Genomic DNA, 23,644 nt, shown 5'->3' with positions numbered 1-23,644 from the left:
GCACCCGCTGAGTTACTCCTGCTTTTTTGTGTACCTTCAATTTTTCAGCATCTGCCGTTCCTTCTTAAACCCATAAAACCTAATTGGAAACAAGTGATAGAAACATCCAACACTAAAACAGGCCCTTTCAGTCCACTGATTTATCACTCTGCATCAAGCATCCAGTTACACCAATCCTACACTAATATTTTAATCCCCCCCACATTCCCAGCAACTTCCTCCTCCGCAGATCCTACAATCTGAGAACAATTTATAATGAACAATTAACCTTCCAACACATCGACTTTGGGACGTGGGAGGAAACCAGAACATCTGGAGGAAAACACTCGGTCACAAGGAGATCCTGCAAACTCCACACTGTCAGCACCCAGGGTCAGGATTGAATCCGCGTCGCTGGACCTGAGATCTGCAGCTTGACTCACTATTTCACTATCCACAGGTCATCCTCACTCCAGAGGAGGAGTGGGATCTTGCCTTCATACTCTACCTCTTTAACCTGGTGGCCAGGGCTACAGCTTCCATACCAGATGCCCTGTAATTATAGACTATCCCATAGCTTTCTCATGCTTCAAATTCTGAGTATATTCAAAAAATCAAAAAGTCAGTGAAAAATTATAAAAAATGTAACTAGCCAGCAAATATAGTCTAAATGCCATTACTAGGCTAGGCAAAATGCCTGGAGACGACTGCATGATACAGAAACAGCTACACTTAAATTATGAATGATAAAACTTTCTTTGTGATGACCCAGATTTCACAAGAGAACAGTTGAAGCTTCTAGTATCGTAATATTTAACTCAGGCAGAGTACATGGCTGGTAATCTTTAGCTAATGCAATTTTTTACTTTATCAATTAAAGATTTATGTAACAATCTCATCTCTGAGATGATCAACTCAATTCCATGGGTAAGCAGCTACTGTCTGCACGAGAAAGATCACATCAAATGAGACAATTTGGCCCACTGGATTCATACCAGCCCTCCGCAGAACAATCCAGGCTACCCCTTTCTGTTCTTTCCTCTATCACTACAAAATTCCAACTCAATGCCTGTCCATATCCTCTTTGAAAGGTCTGAGAGAGTACAATTCTAGCAAGTTCCAAATGCATGAACAAGCTTTCTGCACAACCACCCTGACTTTCCGCCCATGACAAAAACAAACAAGCAGTGTAAACTTGTTCTCATGGTTGGTTGAGGAATAAATATCGAATTGTATGGGACTGATCAATTTTAATATTCTCATCTTTGTTTTAGACCCCTCCCATTTCTTTAATATCTTCCACTTAGATCAATCCTACGGGCGCAATCCTCCTGTGCGTCCCAACTTCCCTTGCTCAGCCACCCGTGGCCATACCATGGGCTTCCCAGACTAGTACAAGCTTGGTTTTTCTATCCTTTATCCTCTTAGCCACTCCTTTTAAACCTGGACACCTCGTCCTAATATCCCTTTATGAGGCTCAGTGGTATGTTTTACCTGACTGCACTCCCATGAATTGCTTTAGATGTTTCACTGAGGTAAAGGTGCTCAACATAGTCAACTCATGATTAAACATCTTATGGGAATGATCTACAAAAGCTCACAACATCTACTGGAAAAATGTACTCCTTCAGATTTAGAAAGACCACCTGTAGGGAAGCTCAATTCTTGAACATACATAACTGCAGTTAGAATGATAATTAAAACCTTATAGTATTTACACAGCAGTAATGTCCCTAAGGTAGAATAATGCACTGTAAACACATCTGCAAACCGAAACCTGCAATTTTCACCATTAAAAGGAATCTTGACGTGCTTGAGAAACTGAGCACTCCGCACTCAGCAGAAAATTGAACTGGTGAGCAGAGCATTCTGATTTAAAGAGGCAAAGGCATGATTACCTCTTCTTCAAATGGTGAGTCGAAGAGAAAATTAACTAAGAAAATTAACCTCAGAAACCAAATTTAGAGGATCAATTAACAGAGTGACAAAAATAATTCTGGTGTCTGAACAGACTATAAGTTTCATTTGATGCACTGGAAATGGAAGGCAAATTTAGCACTTTTGTTTAACTCAAAGTATATATGGATGGCGCCAGGATTTGAAAGCCTGAGCTATAGGGAGAGGTTGGGCAGGCTAGGCCTTTATTCTTTGGAGTGCAGGAGGCTGAGGGTTGATCTTATAGAGTTGTATAAAATTATGAGGGGGGGAATATATTGGGTGAATGAACAGAGTCTTTCACTAAGAGTTGGGCAATCAAGAATCAGGGAACACAAGTTTAAAGAAATAAACTGAGGAACAATTGTTTCCATAGAGGGTGATGGGTATATAGAGCAAGTGACCAGAGGCAGTAGCTGAGGCAGTACTATAATAACATTTATAAGATGTTTTGACAGGTACATGGATAGGAATGGTTTCAAGGAATATGGGCCAAATGTGGGCAGGTGCAGGAAGCAGCTTGCTCGGAATAAGCAAATTGGGCAAAAGGGCCTACTTTCGTGCTGTATGACTATAACTGCAGATGCTGGTGTACAAATAGAGACAAAATGTTGAAACTCAGGTCAGGCAACATTTGGGGTGGGAGATTGCAACCTTCACGTGGTCCGCCCTGTTTCGACGAATGCAATCAACCCAGCGTGCGCAATCAAATAGAACAAGTTATCCTACAACTTTAGGCTGTGCACGCCATACGCAAGATGAAGAAGGCAACATATCTGGAGAACATAGATAGGTGATGTTTCAACTTCGCACCCTTCTTCAGACTAATTGTAGTGGGGTGCGGTGGGGGGAATGGGAAGAAAGCTGGGAGGGAGGTGCACCCAGGATAAATACAAAAAAAAAATCCATAGCTGTGAAGTATAAAAACAGGACAAAATACTGGAGTTCAATTATACCATATATATATATATATACACATAATCAAAACACACATAAGTATAACAGGTCGTGCAATAAGAAAATGGAGTGAAGAATATAGTGTTACAGCTATAGAGAAAGGGCACATTAAAAAAGTGGAAGGATGACAAAAAGGTAGATTGGGAGATCAGGAATTTACCCATAACATAAGAGAGGTCCATTCAGGAATCAAAACTGCGGCAAAGAAGCTGTTCTTGAATCTGGCAGTATGTTTTCCAGCTTTTGTACCTTTTGCTCAATGGGAGAGAGGAAGAGAGGGGGAATGTGGTATTGACAAAGATAGTCAACCATGATGTAATTAAATGGCCTAGCAAGCTCAAAGGACTGAATGACGCACTCCTTTATTTGTTTCTCTGCTACAAAAGCGTAATAGTGAGAGGTATAGTCAGAAATCTTGTTGCAAAATGCTGACTCTTTTGAGGAGCCAGTGTGTAGACCAATCATGTTGAGTGGCCCAGAGAACAAAACCGTTCCAGAAGAAAGTTTTTATCCCGGCTTGTACAATGAGGAATTGGCAGCAATGGGTCAAGCAGAATCTGAACATTGAATAGATAGCAGTGAAAATGTTGAGGACATTGATTGCCATGATCTTGAATGAATAATTTGAAGTGGTTTTATTGAAACTTGCACATGTACAGTGAGGTACAGATACAATGAAAATCTTGCTGGAGGCAGCATCACAGGCACAGACTCAGTCAACACACAAAACATAAATTCAAGACAAGACATAGAAAATAAACTACTGTGTGTTTGCTGACATGACAAGTAAACATAAAGGGGAGAAGGAAGACCTGATTACAGAGCATACGCTTCTCTGTGCACTGAACACTGCTTGATTATGTCGAACAACATGCTGCAGTTTAAAGGAAAATCTATTTCTTCAAGAGCTATGGATGACTGCTAGAAAAAAGACAAATCAAACAATGATCCAACTAAACATGACATTATTTTGAATAGTGCATTATACGTTCAGAGCATTTAATCTGTTTTGCGTTGAGTTTTTGAATTACCAATGGAGACACTCCTCTTCATTACCCCGGATAATCTGATGCCCATAAATTAAATTGCTGCAGTAATCTGGAAACCTGCCAGGGTTTGCATCTTCAATACAAACTGAGTTGCCTGCAGATTTGCCAGTGGGAATCATGCTTTACAGTTGCATAACATTTTAACTTTCCAGTTGTAAATAATGACAATATTTGAAAGTAAGACTAATTGCTTTCAGAATTCTTTAAATGTTTAAAATAAAATTTGTTTAATAATATCTTGAATTTTAGATCACCCCACCATAAATCAATGCCTAATGACTGAAAAATGTTTCAAACCAGAGATGTGTTCAACATTATGTATTATACACTGCAGAAACACAAACCTTTCTGGCTTGTTTCCCTTCTAGTGACTATTTTATATTTTTTTCTGAAGCCAATGTCCCCAAAGAGAAATCTCAGATTTTGATTTCAAATGTTAATGATCTACTTTTATTTTTTTTTTGCTTGATTAAAATTGTTGAATAATTCAAACTTCAAGCACAAAAAATGATGATTATCAGTCTATTTTGTGTGACCGACTGATTTTGTTTGATATTGTAGCACAATGCTAAGCACAATACGGCATCTAGTCTCTATTAATCTTTAGATCACATGACCTCTGCTAGAAAGGATTAATGAACAATACAGCTCAGACTTTGGAACGATACATAACAACATAAAACTAATGGGGACTAACATCAATGTCGGCAGGCACGGTAGACCTTTTCACATACTCAGTGTGCCAAGATACTACTCACCTCATCCGACTCATCAGAAAGGGTCTTCAGTAACATGGGAAACAGGCTGTCTGTGTGCCAAAACATCTGTAATGCAGAGAGAGGTGTGTCACTTCCTTTCCTCAACAAAAACATAATACAGTTTTCGCTCCAGCCAAGGTTAAGCTATGTTGACTTCATCAAATGCTCAGACTCAAACAGTCTTATGAACACAGTACCATATTCCAGTTGCAGGGAGCAGTGGTTGTACAACTATTTCATTTTACCAGTGCATCCTGAACGTTTTACAGTTACAGCGGGGCAGTGAAGGGAAAATGCAGGTGAAGGCGAGTGGTGGCAATGGCATGGAAATAGGGTGAAAGAGAGGGACCAATATCTGGAGTATGGAATGTTGTCCCAGGTTGTCTTTTGTCCAGGGAGCACTAGGACATGTTTGGTAAAAAAGATAGATCCAATTATCTGAAAATGCTACAAATTTGTCACTTGCAGGAAGAAGTAGTAACACTCCCATTACGTGGACTTCTCGGTGCTGACAGAATGTCAAGCCCAATGGCTTTATGTAGTTGAAACCAAGAAAATGCTGTTGTGAGAAATGTTGTGCATACCCACTATATTACTATACCATTACTATATTTCTACCTCATACGAATGCTCTCTGCATCTTTCAGAGTTTTCATGCGCAATACATGTTGAAATTGCTAGATTCGTGCATTTCTTTATATTATCCATAATTAGAAAGAATGAACTGTTTGACACTTTCAGGAGGTCCCAAAATACCCATTAACAACTCTGAAATTAATGTTTTAATCCAAAAAAGTAAGATCTTATATACAGCGATTAGTTGACGATCAGATAAGCTATTTTAACATTGTTAACCATATAACAATTACAACACGGAAACAGGCCATCTCGGCCCTACAAGTCCGTGCCGAACAAATTTTTTTTTTTTTTCCCCCCCTTAGTCCCACCTGCCTGCACTCATACCATAACCCTCCATTCCCTTCTCATCCATATGCCTATCCAATTTATTTTTAAATGATACCAATGAACCTGCCTCCACCACTTCCACTGGAAGCTCATTCCACACCGCTACCACTCTCTGAGTAAAGAAGTTCCCCCTCATATTACCCCTAAACTTCTGTCCCTTGATTCTGAAGTCATGTCCTCTTGTTTGAATCTTCCCTATTCTCAAAGGGAAAAGCTTGTCCACATCAACTCTGTCTATCCCTCTCATCATTTTAAAGACCTCTATCAGGTCCCCCCTTAACCTTCTGCGCTCCAGAGAATAAAGACCTAACTTATTCAACCTATATCTGTAACTTAGTTGTTGAAACCCAGGCAACATTCTAGTAAATCTCCTCTGTACTCTCTCTATTTTGTTGACATCCTTCCTATAATTGGGCGACCAAAATTGTACACCATACTCCAGATTTGGTCTAACCAATGCCTTGTACAATTTTAACATTACATCCCAGCTTCTATACTCAATGCTCTGATTTATAAAGGCTAGCATACCAAAAGCTTGTTGATGAAGGAATGTCAATTTTTAACCTCTATACCTGTCAAAACAACAAAGTGATATATTTTTTACCGTCGCACAAGAGCATTGGTTTAAAGGCTCAAAAGACAGTACCTCTAACGGCACAAAATAATTATATTACCTGGAACGCTCTGTGCGTGCAGTAAGACCATTTCGCTCACCGACAACTGAGAGTTGGTATAGGGCCCATTATAACATTAGCTTTATACTTTTCACAGTTCTGAGTTCTTTGACATTTCTACAGGAGTTTCTATGAACCTAAACAAGAATGTGTGCAGTTTTTCCTCCCTCTAAGACTAGCTTTATTTCAATAGTGTTCTGGGAGAGGATTGTTATTAAATTCAACAGCAGACGGACTATTCTGTATCTTGAAATTAGGTTCTTTTTTCATCATTGCTCTGTGATAACGATGCATACATTACTACCAGACTAAACCACAATTGCTCAAAGGTTGAATACTTTGACTGATAAATGCTGAATGGGAAATTCGAATCGAATTAAACTGACGTGCAATTAAACTTACCGAAGGCAGAACCTGTTAATTAAAGGCCACGTCTATAGATCTTTCCCTGAAAATGCAATTTAAAGGAAGCTTCCCATTAGAGCAAAGGAAGAAGAGAGAGCTCAAGGCTTCTTATCTCACAACTCAGGGACATGGTTAAATCTCACTATATCCAAGTTCAAAGTCTGTGTTTTTTTTTAACTTTATACCAGTTCTCTAGTGGAGCAACCTTTGACATCATTTTTATGTTTTTTGTGACACTTCAATCAGAATATGCTCATCCCATTTGTAAAGCAATTTTGGGTCAATTAAGCTGCATTTGGTCACAAGGTGGCAAAGCACAGAGGGACTAAGTGCTGCCAATTAGAGCAGATCCCCATTAAAATTAATTTCAATTGCCTTCTGTATTGTACTGATTAGCTACAAGTCTCAAGCATGGATCACTTCTGACAGGAGTACATTTATTCAAAATACTTTGGGAATGCCTCAGTTTGATTGTTTTTGTAGCACTGCTGCCTCTAAATTAAATGCTTGTGTGTTCAAGTATGTCTAAAAGTCCAGAAAATAGTCCAATCTAATACTTCAATGTTATCCTTCAATTAGGACACCCAAGATTGGGTGCATGTAGAATAACCAGTGCAGGGCAATACACAGTGGACATCTTCCCAATACTCTTATCAACAAACTCTCAACCAGTGCCATCTAAAACTGATTAATTAAATTAACACATCATAAACATGATACATTGAGTTCTCAGTCTTTGTTCAGAATCATTAGTAATGTTTAGATCCATCCTCAAGTTGATGTTGATGTTAGTGCAACCAAGTCAAGGAGATCCCATGGCAGCACAAGACACAAACCCAAGTTATTTGCAGTTTGATGAAATATTCTGCCCTTGCCTCTACAAGGTATGGAATATAGAATAGTACAGCACAGGAACAGGACCTTTGGCCCACAATGTCCGTGCTGAAAATGATGCCAAATTAAAATAATCTCTGATTGCATGTGATCCATATCTCTCCATTCCCTGCATATTCATGTGCCTATCTAAAAGCTTCTCGAATGCCACTATTATTTCATAATCATACTTTATTAGCCATGTTTTGCAAAATACGAGGAATTTGATTTGCCATACAGTCATACCAATCAAAAGCAACAAAATACATTTTAACATTAACATCCATCACAGTAACTCCTCCACATTGATCAGTGCGATGGAAAGCGAATAAAAAGTTCAATCTCTTCCCTTCTTTGTTCTCCCGTGGTCGAGGGCCTCAAACCTTCTGTTGACAGGGCGATCTTGGCTTCCGTAGCTGGCAGCCTTTGGGCCCTCGCATCAGGGCGATCAAGCTCCTACGTCGGGGGGGAATCTCAGCTCCCCCGCACCGGGCGATCTGACCCCGGGTCGGTGCTGGTCGAAACCTTCTGCGTCGTTTGGAGTTCCCGACATTGGTCTCTACCCAAGACTGCAAGCTTCTCCAAGGTGAAATCCGCGGGCCGCGGTTGGAGCGTCGATCCCAGGCAAGGGAGCCCAATGATGTTAGGCCGCAGAACGACCGGAGACAAGATCCGGAAAACAATCGCATCACCAGCAGATTAAGAGATTGAAAAAAAGTTTCCCCCGACCCCCCCACCCCCACATAAAAGAAACCAGAGAACATTAACATTTATTTTTAAAACACACTAACAATAACAAAAAAAGATAAAAAGACAGACAGACTGTTGGCAAGGCTGCCATCGCAGGGCCACCCGGTGGAATTGTTTTCTGCTTCCTACCCTACCTTTTTGCATTTTTTGATGTCTCAAGCACAACAAAAGGATCAATACCAACATTGCTTGATCAGTATCCTAAATATTTACTCCCTCCACCACAACTGCACAATACAATACAACAATACAATACAACGGTTTATTTGTCACATTGCACAAAAAATGATACGTCAACAGCGATACAATGATAAAGGGCACACACAAAAACACAATAAATTTTTAACATAAACATCCACCACAGCATTCATCACTGTGGTGGTCAAGCAATTGTAGTCCCCTCCCCCAAAACTCCAGAGTAAAAGCTCAGGTAAGTCCAAGCTATTCCCCACCGGAGACCGCGGCTTTAAGTTGGTGTAGGCCGCAGGCCGGCGGCCGAAGATTTAAAGTTCCCTCCACGTCGCAGCCGTAAGCACCGCAGTTGCCAGTCCGTACCGGAAGATGGCCGCGGGCCGGCGGTGGAAGCTTCTTCTTCCCCCCGGGTCCCCCACGAGGGATCCCGGGCTGAGACGCCGCGCCAGCTGGAGCTTGACCGCGGCTTCAGGCTGCCGTCTGCTAGCGCTCCCCTCCAGCGAGCCCCAGCTCCGTGCTGACAGTCCACGCTGCACCCGCCGCCGGAGCCCCGAGCCCCGGGCGCGTCTCCGGGAAAGGCCGCGCCGATCCTCGTTGTTAGGCCACGGGGGAGACCTGGAAAAATCTCCATGGAGGAAGAGGAAACACTAAAAGAAGATTGGACATACTTTTTGCCTTCCACTGCCACCCCCCCACAAAATACGGACAGGGCTGCTGCCAGTGCAGCGCCCCCACCCAATAGGGTCAAGCTGTACCCTCCACAAAACTCAGAAGCTCACTGAAGCTATTCCCAAACACATAACTTGCCAGAAAGGGTGCGGGAGCTTTGATAGCCCCGACGGATTGTTCGACTGCTCCGACCGCGGGAGAAATAAAGAGGAAGAAGATTGGACATTTTTGCCTTCCATCACAGTGAGGAATGTGGGGAATCCGCTAAGGTGGATGTTTATGTTAACTTTTATGTATTTGTATGCCTTGTTGCTTTTTTTTCTCATGGCTATATGGTAATGCACATATCACCTTAATTGGTACATGTGACAATAAAATACCTTGGAAACCTTTGAAAGGGCAAAGGCACAGTGCAAAGAAACAACATCCTCTGACAACTTCCACGAAATAACATGATCCTGATTTGGAAACCTATCATCAGTTCTCTATTGTTGCTTTGACTAATTTAATTCTGGAATTACCACTTGAAAAGCAGTTGGTGTACCTTCATCCCAATAGAATGACAGCTGCAGTTCAAAACTCAGCTCGCCACCACCAATCACCATCTCAGGGACTACAAGCAACGAGCAAGGACACTCACCTTCCCAATGCATAAGGCCAAAGGCTCACCACTCTCCCTTTGGCAAAGGGGTTGTAGGTATTGTGTGCCTTTTGGCCGCAAAAAGGCAATGCAGGTTATCTGTGGACGTGAAAGGAGATCAGAAATATGGGAACGCTCAAATAGCTTGCAATTACTCCCCAAGTAGATCTGCTGCCTCACAGCTGTAAAAACCCGGGTTCAAACCTGACCTCCAGTGCTGTCTTGTCGTGTTTGCACATTAAAATGGGATTGGTGTAGATAGATGCTTGATGGTCAGCATGGACTTGGTAGGCTGAAGGGCTTGTTTGCGTGTTATATGACTATGATTCGGGGGGGTCAGGAGTTTGAACCATGCAAAAGCAATTTCAGTATTAAAAAAATGTCAGACATGCCCATAAAATGGACAGGCAATCCACACTGCTGACTTAAGATAGAGGAAACATCATCTCTGCCATTACGGCAAAAAAAGAGTTGCTAGACTCATGTGGAGAACATTCAATCCACTCTGCCTGCGCCTCTTTGAAAGTACATTTCCTAGTCCATTACTCTGCATATCATTCTGTCTGTGGTAACCTTTTTTTCTCCTGTTTTAATCACAAAATCTTCAATATTTAGAGCATTCCTTTCACTATATTTTAAGGATAACAATAGCAAATTCTCCATGTAGCTGGTTGTTCATCCCTGCCTCCAGAAATCATATGAACAATATGTCTGAAAAAGCATTCATACTCAATTATGGTGCCAGAATTGGGCACAGTAGTACAGCTGATTTAGTATGTGTTTTCATGCAAGTTACTGGGAAAACACCAACTGGATACAGGAGTCTCTAAAGAATGAAGATGTTTTGATTGACACATAATTGACTATGTGCGCTCTTGTGTCGTTCATAATAGAGGACAAGAAGGTTAACTTGAATACACATGGTGAGGACATGCCAGATGCTGAGAGGACATATTTAAGACCATAAGACATAAGAGCAGAATTAGGCCATTCGGCCCATCGTGTCTGCTCCACCATTCGATCATGGCTGATCTATTTTTCCCTCGCAACCCCATTCTCCTGTCTTCTCCCCATAACCTTTGATGCCCTTATTATTAATTAGAAATACCCAATGACAAGGCCACAGCCATCAGTGGCAATCAGAGCCTTGGCTCCGAGTCACTGGGATGAATACGCGGAGCTGTTTTAATCTTTCTTTTAAAAAGATCGGCAAAAGGTCTATATTGCCTGTGCAGCGATGTTTGCAAATCTATGCATCAAATTTTGCTTCAAAATATTGAATTAGTTTAGAATTATGATATTTTACAACAGAACATTGGGTGCAAACTTAAGATCTTCATGTATTTCATATTTACTTGTGACAATGGAAGTGGCCATTTGGCCCACAACTCCAAACCAGCTCTCACAGCAATCTGACCTTCCACTTGTTTCCCTGTAATCTATTCTCCCTCACCTCTCCATCAACTCTCCACCTACATGCACAGTTATTTACAGTAGCTAATATACCAACCAGCACATATTTGGGATTTGGTAGGAATCTGACGGTCACAGAGTGCAAGTGCACTTTCCACACATACAAGACTGATTAGGATTATACCCTGGTGACTGGAGACGCAAGGCAGCAGTAGTGCAGGTAATCTGCTATTCCACAACTCAAGTTAGATATAACACGATTGATAAGGAAACATTATTTGTATTATTCGTGTCTAACTGGTTATAACCCAATTTCGATCAGGACCTGGAGAACTACTTATATATCACTTTGGAAATTAGCAAGCAGAAAACAAAAAGCCGTCTTGGAAAAAGTATTTCCACGAAGCTTTCCTGCAGTAATCAGATGCCAATGTCTCTTAAGAACACAGCTGTTATTTTAGCCGGGAGGCTATTGAAATTGATAAGCCTTCACTTACGTTGATACATGGGTAACAATACTCTGTTAGCCTATAGTATTTTAGCTTGCAGTAACAAAAATAAACTTATAGCTATCAAAAATAATTTTACTTTTGGAACTCCTGTTGGTAAAATAACTATTAATGTTTCTCTGAAACTCTCCAGCCCCTATCCCCCTTTTCATCATTGACATAATTGATGTTACAATGAGATTTTCTATAATGCTAATTTTCTTAGGAACACAACTATCACATTAGAGAACTACTTGTGCCTGTGTGCCACCCTTCGCTTTGCCGTAATCCTATTATCATTTCCTAGATTATTTTAAGTGAGTCCCTAGCTGTCAGAGGTCACATTCTTGCCCGTCAGAAGGCACTTGGAAGATTCTAGAATAGACAATCCAGGGTGGTAGCCCAATGTGGCAGTGAGCGTGCTCCACTGTGAAAGACGAATCATTCAGTCAAGGATGGAAGTAGTGGGTCAAAATCTGGCAAGACTTAGGAAGCAAATTTCAAGCATCAAATCATGGCAACTTAAAACATAACTGGCAGCGATGAAGAGATAAGGGGTGAATCAGAATTATAGAAGTGCTGGCACCTTGGAGAGTTGCTAATTTCCGAGTATGAAAATGGCCATAACCTTTTTTTTAATACTGAAGATATGAAAGTGAATTAGGTGTCAAGTTAAACTTCTTTTTATGCTTTATCTGATGGGATAAATTGCAGACTTGATTTTTAAAATCTCATAATTTTGTAACATTGCTAGAGAAAGTGCTCTGCTGAATGAGCCAAGAACAGGAGAGAAGTCAGAGAATATTTTGAAAAGTTCCACCACAGTCCCGACGTTGGCAAGGTGCATGTGGGGAGGATGTTTTCTCCGTGGGGGAATCTAGAAATAAGTCGTCTCCCATTTAAGACTGAGATGAGGTGATTTTGTTATTAATTATCTGGAACTCCCTTCCTCACAGTCTCTGAATATTTTTAAGATAAATTCTTCATCAGGGGGAGAAAGGTTGCGAGGTAGGTGAGCTCAAAGCAGACGCATGTCATGATTTTATTGAAGGGCAGAGCAGGTTTAAGGGGTCATTCCTGCTTGCAGTTCATAAATTCCTCTTTCAAAGAGGTTGGGTGTCTTTTGTTTAAAAAAAGCTGGGCATTTCAAATCATCCAGAGTGAAAGAATGTGCTGTACACAGGGGAATAATCAGGTGTGGCTCGGATCCGAATGGAGTCAAATGCTCTGTCAAAAGCCAGATGCATGAAGAAGGATACATTTTAAAATGCAATGTCAGAATTTGAATTGAATAGAACTGGAGTGCAACGCAAACAGCATCTTGAGGAGGGGATAAAGAAAATGACACAGTAAAGTGTAAATTTATTTATTGAAAGAAAAATACTGTCACTGATTGATTGTGAAAACACTTGCAAGGTTGAATTCTAATACCGTTCAGTCTCCAGTGATTCTGAGATTAACTTGGTGTGGGGACGCAAGTACTTGCCAACTACAGGCATTTGTCAAAGCATAACCACTCACTTCTCAGATTCACGAAAAAGCATCCATTTAGCAGAAGCCATTTAAATGTGCCTGTCATAATCTATATTACCTTGCAGCCCCATGGACCCAATTCTGCAAACTCAATATCTTCTGACGGCCTTTTGCCATCAATTTACAGGGAGCAGTGGTTACTACTGACCCACAACACAAATCACGTGAGCTAAAAACACTGCAAAGTAGCTTCACTGCGAGGTACAATTGATGCTGCATGCTATATTATATAAAAAAGACCAGCAATCAATTACTCTGTTGAACTAATCTCATTAATCACACAATCATAAAGCCTGCAGGAAATCAGTTGTGTGGTTTTTAAGCCATCGGGCTCAGTGTTAGACCCATTTTGTACCTTTTTAACATCAAAAACATAGCTATCACCATGGCTTGACCTGTACACCTAATATTGCTGATCCACAATTGACTAGACTGTCAAATAAACTCAGCAGATGCAGAGCAGCAAAAAATCATGGTAATCTGGCATCTGACAGTTTGGATAGTCTGTCTGGCTCACTCACTCGTTCAAGCGCAGCCAGAGACCTGCACTACAAGTCAGATGTGCAGCCGGATCTGGGGTTCTGAGAAAGTCTCAGTGTTATTAAGTTCAAAGGAGTAAAGAGAATGTGTATGTTCCAACCAACACCTAAGGCCCCAGGGGGGGGTAGAGCGGGAGGATGAGACGTGACGGTTTAAGCAACAACGGTCATTTGGGAGAGAACTTGTACCAGTGAAAGAAAGAAGTTTAAAATAAAAAGCGAAACCTTCTGCTAACTCGGGTCAGTACCCCCCATGAATGATTCCTCCACCACCTTAAACATTTGTTCACTCCACCACCAGTCCACAGTGGCTGTATTGTGCACCATCTACAAAATACACTGCCATTACTTGCTCAGGCTACTACAGCACCACCACTCCCATCTGCAACCTGCACTATCAAGATAGACAAGTGCACCAGAGGCATGGTAACACCGCAGGGTTCCTCTCTAAATTGCATATCATCCTGACTGGAAACATGTTGGCAGTCGTTCATCACCACTGGGTTTAAAACTTGGAACAGCCTTCCCAGCAGTAAAGTGTGTGCACATTCACCAGACCAAGAAATCGTTCAGCACCTTCATCGCATCGGAAAATGGGAATGATCAAAAACAATGGCTCGTCCAATTAAACCCAGATCGCGAGATTGAATTATAAAAAGGTACGGTAACAAAAATCAATAGCTACAGATGTTGATATTTTGAAATCTAAACAGAAAATACAAACCCAAGTTAGCAGGTCAGCCAGCATCGGTGGAAAAGGAAACAGGATTAACAGTTCATGTGAAATGTCCTTTATCGGAAATGAAACAGAATCTTCAACCTGAAATATTAATTATTTTCTCTTCCCATAGATGCTGCCCAATTTGTTGAGTGATTTTCAGCATTTTCTGTTGTTTCGTATGGAAAAATAAAATGCAGCTGTGTGTTCCAGGGCAATCCCAAGCAGCCATCTAATTATCACCATCAGAACAAGTTTGCACATTGTGTATACAGAATCCTGTATACTTGCACCTGCAAACTGACAATGATGGCTAATTAGTGTCTGCAGCCCAGGACTTAATTTGGCCCATCTCAGCACAACTGTCCCAATCTTTAGATGTGTGCAAGTGAATAGCATCAGGAATAACATATTGGGAAATGTTTTGTAATTTGATTGGCTTTTCTCTGTTCATAATAAAATATTTGATTATTTACATCCCCCCCATCCTCCCCATGCTATTAATATTAACTATTAAAAATATTTGAGTCATACAAACAATTTATAAAATATAATTGCTTTGTTATAGCCATAATATCTCCATTCCAAGGACCAGACATGTGGATCCCGTGCCAGGGATCCCGATTCCGCTGATTTACTCTCAGTTATTCCCTTTTTAATCCAGTTTTTCCTTTCGATTTTTACCAGTTCAATCCTAGCCACTTTATTATTCTTCCATGCAAAACTATGTTTCTCTTTTTAATTCAATCGAATACTTTAATTTACCAAAGATGGAGCACTTCCTACAAAACTATTATTTCTAATCCGAAAGCAACTCCACATGTTTCTCAAATGTTGTATCATTACTCATCTATTCTTACATTTTTTTTCAATCCACACTCCCCTCCGGCAGCCTGATCCTTAATTTATCAAAACATTTAAATCTATTTAGATTTCAAACTCGAGATTATACTACAATTTACCTTTTCAAAGGCAATCTTGCTCATGCATTTATTATTAAAGTATATCAGTATACTTATCTTTAGCTTAATGTTTTATACGTCTTTATACCTCAACTTAACAAAGTGATGGAGTAACTCAGCAGGTCAGGCATCATCATAGGAGAAAATGGATACGTGACGTTTCGGATTGGGACCTTTCTTCAGACTGATTGTCGGAGGTAACGAGAGAAAAAAAAAAACTGGAAGGAAGATGGGGCTGGACAAACTCAGGCAAGGGGGTTCATTATTCTTACCTTCCTAGGAGTTTTGATATAAAGGTGATACAACCACTTCAAGATAGCAATTCGTGTCATCATTCCTGTAACTGTATCGTGAAGGTGGCGATCCAGCACAAGCACGATCCCATCCAAGTCAAGGGTCTCTAGAGGACATTCGATCCTGCAGCGGAAACAACAAATGGCGCATGATATGCGGACGATAGGCTGTTGGTTGCGGGAATCCTTAAACAGATGAACAACATTAGCCATCTACCAGTCTTCGAACACCTGACCTGTGTATTTCAATGAAAAGATCTCTGCCAGTGGCCCCATATTTTCTTCCCAAGCTTCTCACAATGTCCTAGGATACACTTGATCCTAGGGGATTCATCTTACAGCCTTTCAAGACATTCAGCAGCTGTAATGTCCCTCTCCAGGTTCCCGAGCATCCATGTAATTCTCCATGGTACATACAGATTAGATATGTTCATTTGTCATCTTACGCATCTGCAATGCCTCCTTAGAGACGACCTTGTTAATAAGAATATCACCATACCTTAATTGGTACATGTGACAATAAAAGAGCTTTGAAACCTGATCCCTAGTTACACTTTTGCCCTTAATATACTTCTAGAATCTTTTTGGATTTTTTTTTTTTACATTATCTGCCAAAGCTATTCCATGCTCCCTTGTCTGTTCTCTTGATTTCCTTCTTACATGTGCTCCTACAACCCCTCAACTCCAAGGGATTCACTTGATCCCAGCTGCCCATACCTGACATACTAACATATCAAAGAAGGATCTGCAGAAGGGTCCAGACCCAAAAGATAATCTGTCCATTTCCCCCCCACAGATGATGCCTAACTCATTGAGTTCCTCCAGCACTTTGTTTCCAACATTCACAGTTTTTTGTGTCTCACGAAACTGGACATATGCCTCCTTATTCTTGATCGGAGGTTCAATATCTTGTAATATACAGGGATCTCTTCTGCCAGCCTTCCCCTTCACTCCAAGAAGAACCTGCTGGCCCCGAGCTCTCACCATCTCACCTTTAAAAGGCTCCTACATAATTGATGTCCCGTGAACTGCAGACAGCCTCTCCCTATCAACTTCTGAAAGTTCCCTTTAATATCATCAAAATTGAGCTCTTATATTTGGGGACGGAGCAAAGAAGCACAAGATGTAAAATAGGAGCAGTAGCAGCAATCCGATCTTCAAGCCTGCACTACTAGTCATCAAGTTCATGGCTAACCTTCTATTGCAATGTCGTGTTCGCTCACTAACCCCAAATCACTAAATTCCTTTAATATCCAGAAACAATATTTTGGTTGCAGACAATGTCCAAGTCTACATAACCTACAAAGTAAACATTTCAAAAAGGTTTATCACCTCACTAACAGTGGGTCCTGGTATAGCAGGGGAAACACACTCCCTGCATCTAGGTTGTCAAGCCCTTTAAGAATTCTCTTCGTCTTGATGTAGTCTCCTATTTTTCTAGACCAGAGAAACACACTTTCAAACACGAGTCTGTGAGCCATCTACTCACATGAAAAATGGTTATTTCGTCGTGGAAGCATTGCCCTTCACTATAATTTTGTAGAAAACTATGCTTCCTCTAGAAAATTGTCTTTTTCCTCTGAAAAGAGGAAAGGGCAACGTGTTCAGGTATCAGATATAAAAAGACAGAATCCCTATTTCATAAACACCGGTCGATAAAGCACGCAATCCTGAAGGAAGAAATCTTTGATCAGCATTTTAATTAAAATGTCTGAAGGTTCTTCTTGGATACATAGTCGGAACCAGGCTACACTGTTTGGACAAATGCAATAAAGCATCTCCACGTGTCTAGATCGAGATTTATAGGTGCAACATCAGAGAAACCAGCAACAATGTAAAATCTGTAGCTAGAAAACCAGCACAAACTTTATAAACTGTTCAAAGAGTAATTTAAATTGGGATGAGGCAAGATTAACAATGACCTCAGTACCAAAATTAATATCTCCCCACTATGAAATGATCAACAACGATCTATCATTTCAACAACATCAGTGCAATTTTGATTAACAATTTTCTTGAGTTTACTATTTTACATTTAATAGCTTTGAACACAGCTGTTTATTCTCTAAAGCAATTGACCTCTCCTCTTCAATAATTCAACATATGAAAGCTGACAAGAAAATGACAGCTGACCAGTCCTGTCCCTTCTGGTTATAATGTTTTAGGGAGTGTCTTGAGACGATACATGTGTTCTCACAGCCAAACAGGGAGGAAACAGTGATTGGGAAAATTATGGCAGGTAAGGATGTAGACTTATACCTCCAATATCTTGAAGGGAAATTTATCCTTGTTTGAACCTAAGTTTAATATGCATCGTTATTAGTCTGTGGATTAAGAATCATATAGGTCTTGTAAAGCCAATTGGTTTTGATAGTACGTAGTCTTACAAATGCAAGTTAATCATTCAGCTGCATGCATTCATGAAGCAAGTTGTTACCTGTTAGAGAAAAATAAGCAACTCACAATATTTATGGTGACTACTATGCTCATAACAATGGAGTCGGAAGACAGAATCAATCTCTGGAGGGAAATTGGTTTGGGTTACTGGTAACTGGCTTGCCTGACTGCATTTAGTAACTTGCCCACTTTGTTCAGTCAAGCAGCTCCCTCGTCTGAATCAAAAGATCACAGTTCCAGCTCCTAAGACACAAGCACATTATCTATACTGCCATTCTAGCAAAGTACTGAGGGAATTCTGTTATTTTGGATGAAATTTTAAATCTTGTCTGGCTTCACAAGTAAATATGAAACGTGGCAATATTTTCAAGAGCAAGATAATTCGTCCTGGGTACTTTAGCAATATTTATCTTTCAATCAATATCACTAAAATAAGATCATGCCATCATTGTCACTTTGTTGATATTAAACCATACATTAAAAATTCAAACACTTTGGATATACCAAGATTGAGACAGATCCTAAATAAATGTGAGTTTTTCTTCAATTCATTTTAGTGAAACACTCAATAAGAGCCTTCCAAGGAGTAGCCACTGTCATAAGTTCAGCACCCAATTTGTGCACAGCAAGTTCCTCAAACAGCAATGTTTTTTATTGATATTTTTTTTAACTCAAGGTGCAGTTGATATAATATTTGAAATGTACTTGAGGCTTGGCATAGACTCGGTGGACTGAATGTCCTGCCTCTGTGCTGCATGGCATGATTATGAGAAAATGGTATAAAGTGAGGACAGCATCCAAGGAGAGATGAACAGGCTTCAAGTTTTAGGGCAACGAACTTCATCAGAATTTATTGTCAATTTCTTGGACAATTTTTATCCCACAAACAACAATGCCAAAGATCATGGTGGAGACACTCAGCAGGAGACATAGCATTTGCAGAGAAAAAGACTACTGCTCTTCTGAGATATAAATGTAGAGATTTTACAGTTGCGCAAGATACCAGGTGGGTTTAAGTTTAACATCTGCTTTGAGGGAATGGCCCCACTTATAGTAAGATACTCTCTCAGAATTACACCCGAATATCAGTCTGGAATTACGTGTTGAAGTCGCCCAAGAGGGATGAACAGGCAAAACTGATCCCGAGGTAAGGGTGCTATCAAATGAGATAATGACAGTAGCAGGGTTGTAGTCATTCAGGTAGCACAGACCGATGTTGAAAAGAAATGACAAGGCATTATTGTCAACTTACTCCTCTTCACAGAACATGTTTCACAATCCCCAGACCCTTGCTCGATCAGCAAACTGACTGCTTCAACCTTTATAGCTCTTTGCATTCCTTCCCCAATCATCTGTAGAGATTCCCAAGGTAACAATGCTACAGAAAAGATGCAAGCACCCCAAAAATCCGGGTAACAAGTCTGTGTCTCTATCAAGATACAAACGCTTCAGAATAAGCACATTCTTCAGGATGTTGTGATCCAGAATGCAATTGCAATAAGCAGCCATCCCATATAATATCTTGCTAATCAACATTCTCATGAATGATGTTACAGCATATCTATACCTTATTATAATAACTGTTTAAAGTTTTGGTATATAGAAGAGAATCATATGAAAAATAATGACTCATTAATAAAATTAAATGTTTTGCTTTAGATCATAAGTTGTTATTGTTGTAGGGTGGTCATAAAGGCTTTCGACCCATTGACCATAATTGGTCAGAGTATTGAGTATAGAAGTTGGGACCCATGTTACAGTTACAGTTTGTATAAGACTATGGTGAGGCCATATTTAGAATATTGTGTTCACTTTTGGCCACTATGTTATGGGAGGGATGTTGTCATGCTGAAATGGGTGCAGAGAAGATTTTCAAGGATGTTGCCAGGACTCGAGGGACTGAGCTAAAGGGAGAGGTTGAGCAGGCTGGGACTTTATTCCTTGGAGTGCAAGACGATGATCTTATGGAGGTGTACAAGATCATGAGAAGAATAAGGTAAGTGCACAGAATATTTTGCGCATGGTAGGGGAATAAAGAACCAGAGGACATAGGTTTAAGGTGAGGACGGAATGATTTAGTGGCTGCCTGAGGAACAACTTTGTTTTTGCACTAAGGGTGGTGGATATATGGAATGAGCTGCCGGAGGAGGTAGTTGAGGCAGGTACTTTCATAACGTTTAAGAGATACTAGACTAAGTGGGACCCGTTCACATGGGGGGGGGGGGGAGGGGGGGGTGGGGGTTCTGGAGCACTATGGGTGTTGTGGGCTGAAGGCACTGGTTTACAGAGGGCTAGTATGGACATTGTTGGCCAAATGGATTCTTGGGGTGGCAGCTCAGTCACTCAAGCCTGATGTGCTGGCAGCTCACTCACAGCTGGTGGGCTGGCAGTTGACACGGCTATTCAAGCAGGGTGCAAGGCCACCAAATTCAAATGCAGTTTCCTACCATTTCAACCAGGGAGCAAGGCCACCAAATTCAAGTGCAGTTTCATACCACTTCAAGCAGGGTGCACGGCCAACAAATTCAAGTGCCGTTTCATACTACTTCAAGCAGGATGCAAGGCCACCAAATTCAAGTGCAGTTTCATACCACTTCAAGCAGGGGGCAAGGCCACCAAATTCAAGTGCAGTTTCATACCACTTCAAGCAGGGTGCAAGGCCACCAAATTCAAGTGCAGTTTCATACCACTTCAAGCAGGATGCAAGGCCACCAAATTCAAGTGCAGTTTCATACCACTTCAAGCAGGGGGCAAGGCCACCAAATTCAAGTGTAGTTTCATACCACTTCAAGCAGGGTGCAAGGCCACCAAATTCAAGTGCAGTTTCATACCACTTCAAGCAGGATGCAAAGAGCCTTAGCGCACAATAACAGATTGTGTTTGAATCTTGTGCTCCACAGCCCACTGCCTCCACCACCTCCTCTGGCATATACGCACTATCCTCTCTTTAAAAAGACTTGCCTCTCAGATCTACATTAAAATCATTACTATTCTGACCAAGTCAGCCGAGAATGAGAGCACTTTAACTTGGTTTAAAGTATAGACCGGGGACCAAAATGAATGTGTTTGTCTGCATAGTTCCACATTGATTTAAACAATGCAGTTATCCATCGCCCACTGGAGCTCTCGCGATTTCAAAGTGGGAGAAATGAACTTGGGTACTCACGTGACACACGCCCCATTGTTGTTGCTCGTGGATAAGTCTAGTGACGTGTCCGACACTGAAATGGGAAGGAGATAAGTTTTAATTCCATATTTAGGGTCACATCTAAAATGTCATCAGTAACTGGTTGTATTCTTCCCACCAAAGCTTGGACTTTTGCAACTGTTAATGGGATGACCATTCCATACCAATGCTGTTTTCAATCAGTTCTCAACCTCGATCCATTTTAATTAATAAGCAGCAGCAATACACTTTAGAACATTCATGGATAGGGTCAGGCTCCAAGATGTGGTCTATCAGACATCAAGTATCAGCAATACTTATTGCACATGCTGGGAAAGTCCTGCAGCAGATGCAGAAGAGCCTTCCTCGAACAGTATTGGGGCTGAGGCACTTCACAAGCTGGGACTGTTCTCATAGAGTCATACTTTGGGCCTTTGGCCCAAATTGCCCACACCGACCAACATGTGCCATCTACACTAGTCCCACGCCTGCATTTTGCCCACATCCCTCTTGGAGCAAAGATAATTGAGGAGGGATGTAATTATGGCTTTTGAAGCTGTAGATTCAGAGGAACTGTTCCCAGTGATAGATGAGCTAGCAACTAAAGGTCACAATTTAAGGTAAAAGGACCTTTCGGGATTTTTCTTTCAGACACAGCAAACTATGTTTAAAACAGATTTAATTGCAACTTTCAGGAAAGTGCAGGAAAAGACTTGAAACAAATAAAGATTACTGGGCCATGAAGAAAACACGAAGAGGGATAATTAAAGAGCTTGATGATTGACTTGTCACAAACACAATGGCCCAACTATTTACCTTTGGTGTTGGATGCTTCTATAAAAAAAAATTAAAAGCCAAAGATTTAGATTCTACACCAGTCCAACTAGCCAGTACTATAGCACTAAAAATAAGTTCCAGCTCGAGGAAGTTAGCAGGTCAAACAGCATCTTACATCGATGCCACAATGCACAAAAGCAGTTTGCTTTTGGCTCGAGGTTCCAGCTTTTGTGTCTCCAAGCCAGTGCTATGTTTCTCTACTTCCCTGCGCATCAACCGAATCTTTACCAATAACCAGACTTGTTTTCTTTACATATGGGACGGGTGCTGGAAAGTAATTTCCCTCTTCTTTAGTTGCTTACTCTCCTTTACCCTGCACTAGTAAGATACCCAATCTGGACCCATCCCTGATAGAAAGCCAGTGGACAAGGACGATGACCTGCACTGGAAATGCCAATTACATATTTCTGTTCAAACCTACAAGCTCATAAACACTATAGCCGCCCTATCCATGGAGGGATCGACTTCAGGACTCCACTGATATCTGTCTTTATAGAATCTGCAGTATTTTGTTACCTGTGGGAAGACCGAGCCCCCATCACACACGAGTAACGAGGACTTGGTGTAACCAGCAAAATAGTTCAGCGAAAAACATGCAACACAGTTCTACATGTAGCAACTTTTCACCCTCAGATTTAACCAAATTGTTTTCCTCTCCTGAGTTTAATGTCCTGCTACTCTCCTTGCACTTTAACTCTCCCTCCATGTAAAAACTCTTGATTTCTCGACTGCATAGTCTTCTTAAATTCCTCTCACCGCTCATTAATAAACAAGTGCAAGAAACAACTGGATTTCTATGCCAATATGATCACAATATTTCAGATTTGTATTTGCAGCAGTGTGTTGAGGGTTTCAGTATGCTATTATCTATTGTGACACCTTCTAGCTACCAGCAGGCAGTCTCACAACTGATATCAGGAAACAGTCATTAAAAGGGAACACATACGACAAGCAATACACCTCCAATGACCCCAGTGTGCTGCTGTTGAAATAATGGGCCCAACAGTGATGGAAAAGGATTCGCAGAGTCTCAGAGGGACCCATACAGACTGTTGAAGAACAGTATCCAGAGGAGGCACATTCTTTGTACTCAGCCACTGGAGAAATCATCTACGGTTTCAAGCCGACTTCATACCATCATAGAATTATACAGCAGAGACTATGGCCCTTCGGTCCATTCCATTCATGTTGACCATCAGTAGGCCCTCCTCGGTCATGACTGACCATGGGTGATGCATCCTAGTTTGTCGGATGCAAGCCTGGGTGATGTCATATGAAAGACAGGCTATTGCTCATGTAGCACGTCCCCCCTCTCCACGTCGCTGATCGATCCAAAGGAACAGCAGGGCCATTACAGTTTGGCAAAGGAACACCAGCGCCATCGCAGGAGCTGCCAGAGAGGGGTTGTAGACAACGACGAACTGCCTTAGGGACTCCGACTCTGGATTTTC

The 23,644-nt window shown here is 41.1% G+C and overlaps 1 protein-coding gene across 3 annotated transcripts in view; it reads right to left on the bottom strand.

Moving 5' to 3' along the window:
• vac14 (vac14 homolog (S. cerevisiae)) overlaps positions 1-23,644 on the bottom strand; it is a 214,195-nt gene that overhangs the window by 150,179 nt on the left and 40,372 nt on the right. For all 3 annotated transcript variants that reach the window (XM_055648696.1, XM_055648698.1, XM_055648697.1), the window contains exons 11-13: positions 21,357-21,411; positions 15,773-15,917; positions 4,679-4,744 (exon numbers count right to left, since the gene is read on the bottom strand). In XM_055648696.1, coding sequence (XP_055504671.1) covers positions 4,679-4,744; positions 15,773-15,917; positions 21,357-21,411 — 266 coding nt within the window. The remainder of the gene's footprint in view (positions 1-4,678; positions 4,745-15,772; positions 15,918-21,356; positions 21,412-23,644) is intronic.

Source organism: Leucoraja erinacea, chromosome 17 (genome assembly GCF_028641065.1).
Source record: "Leucoraja erinacea ecotype New England chromosome 17, Leri_hhj_1, whole genome shotgun sequence".
NCBI classification, from domain to species: domain Eukaryota; kingdom Metazoa; phylum Chordata; class Chondrichthyes; order Rajiformes; family Rajidae; genus Leucoraja; species Leucoraja erinaceus.
This window is presented reverse-complemented; position numbering and strand designations above follow the sequence as displayed.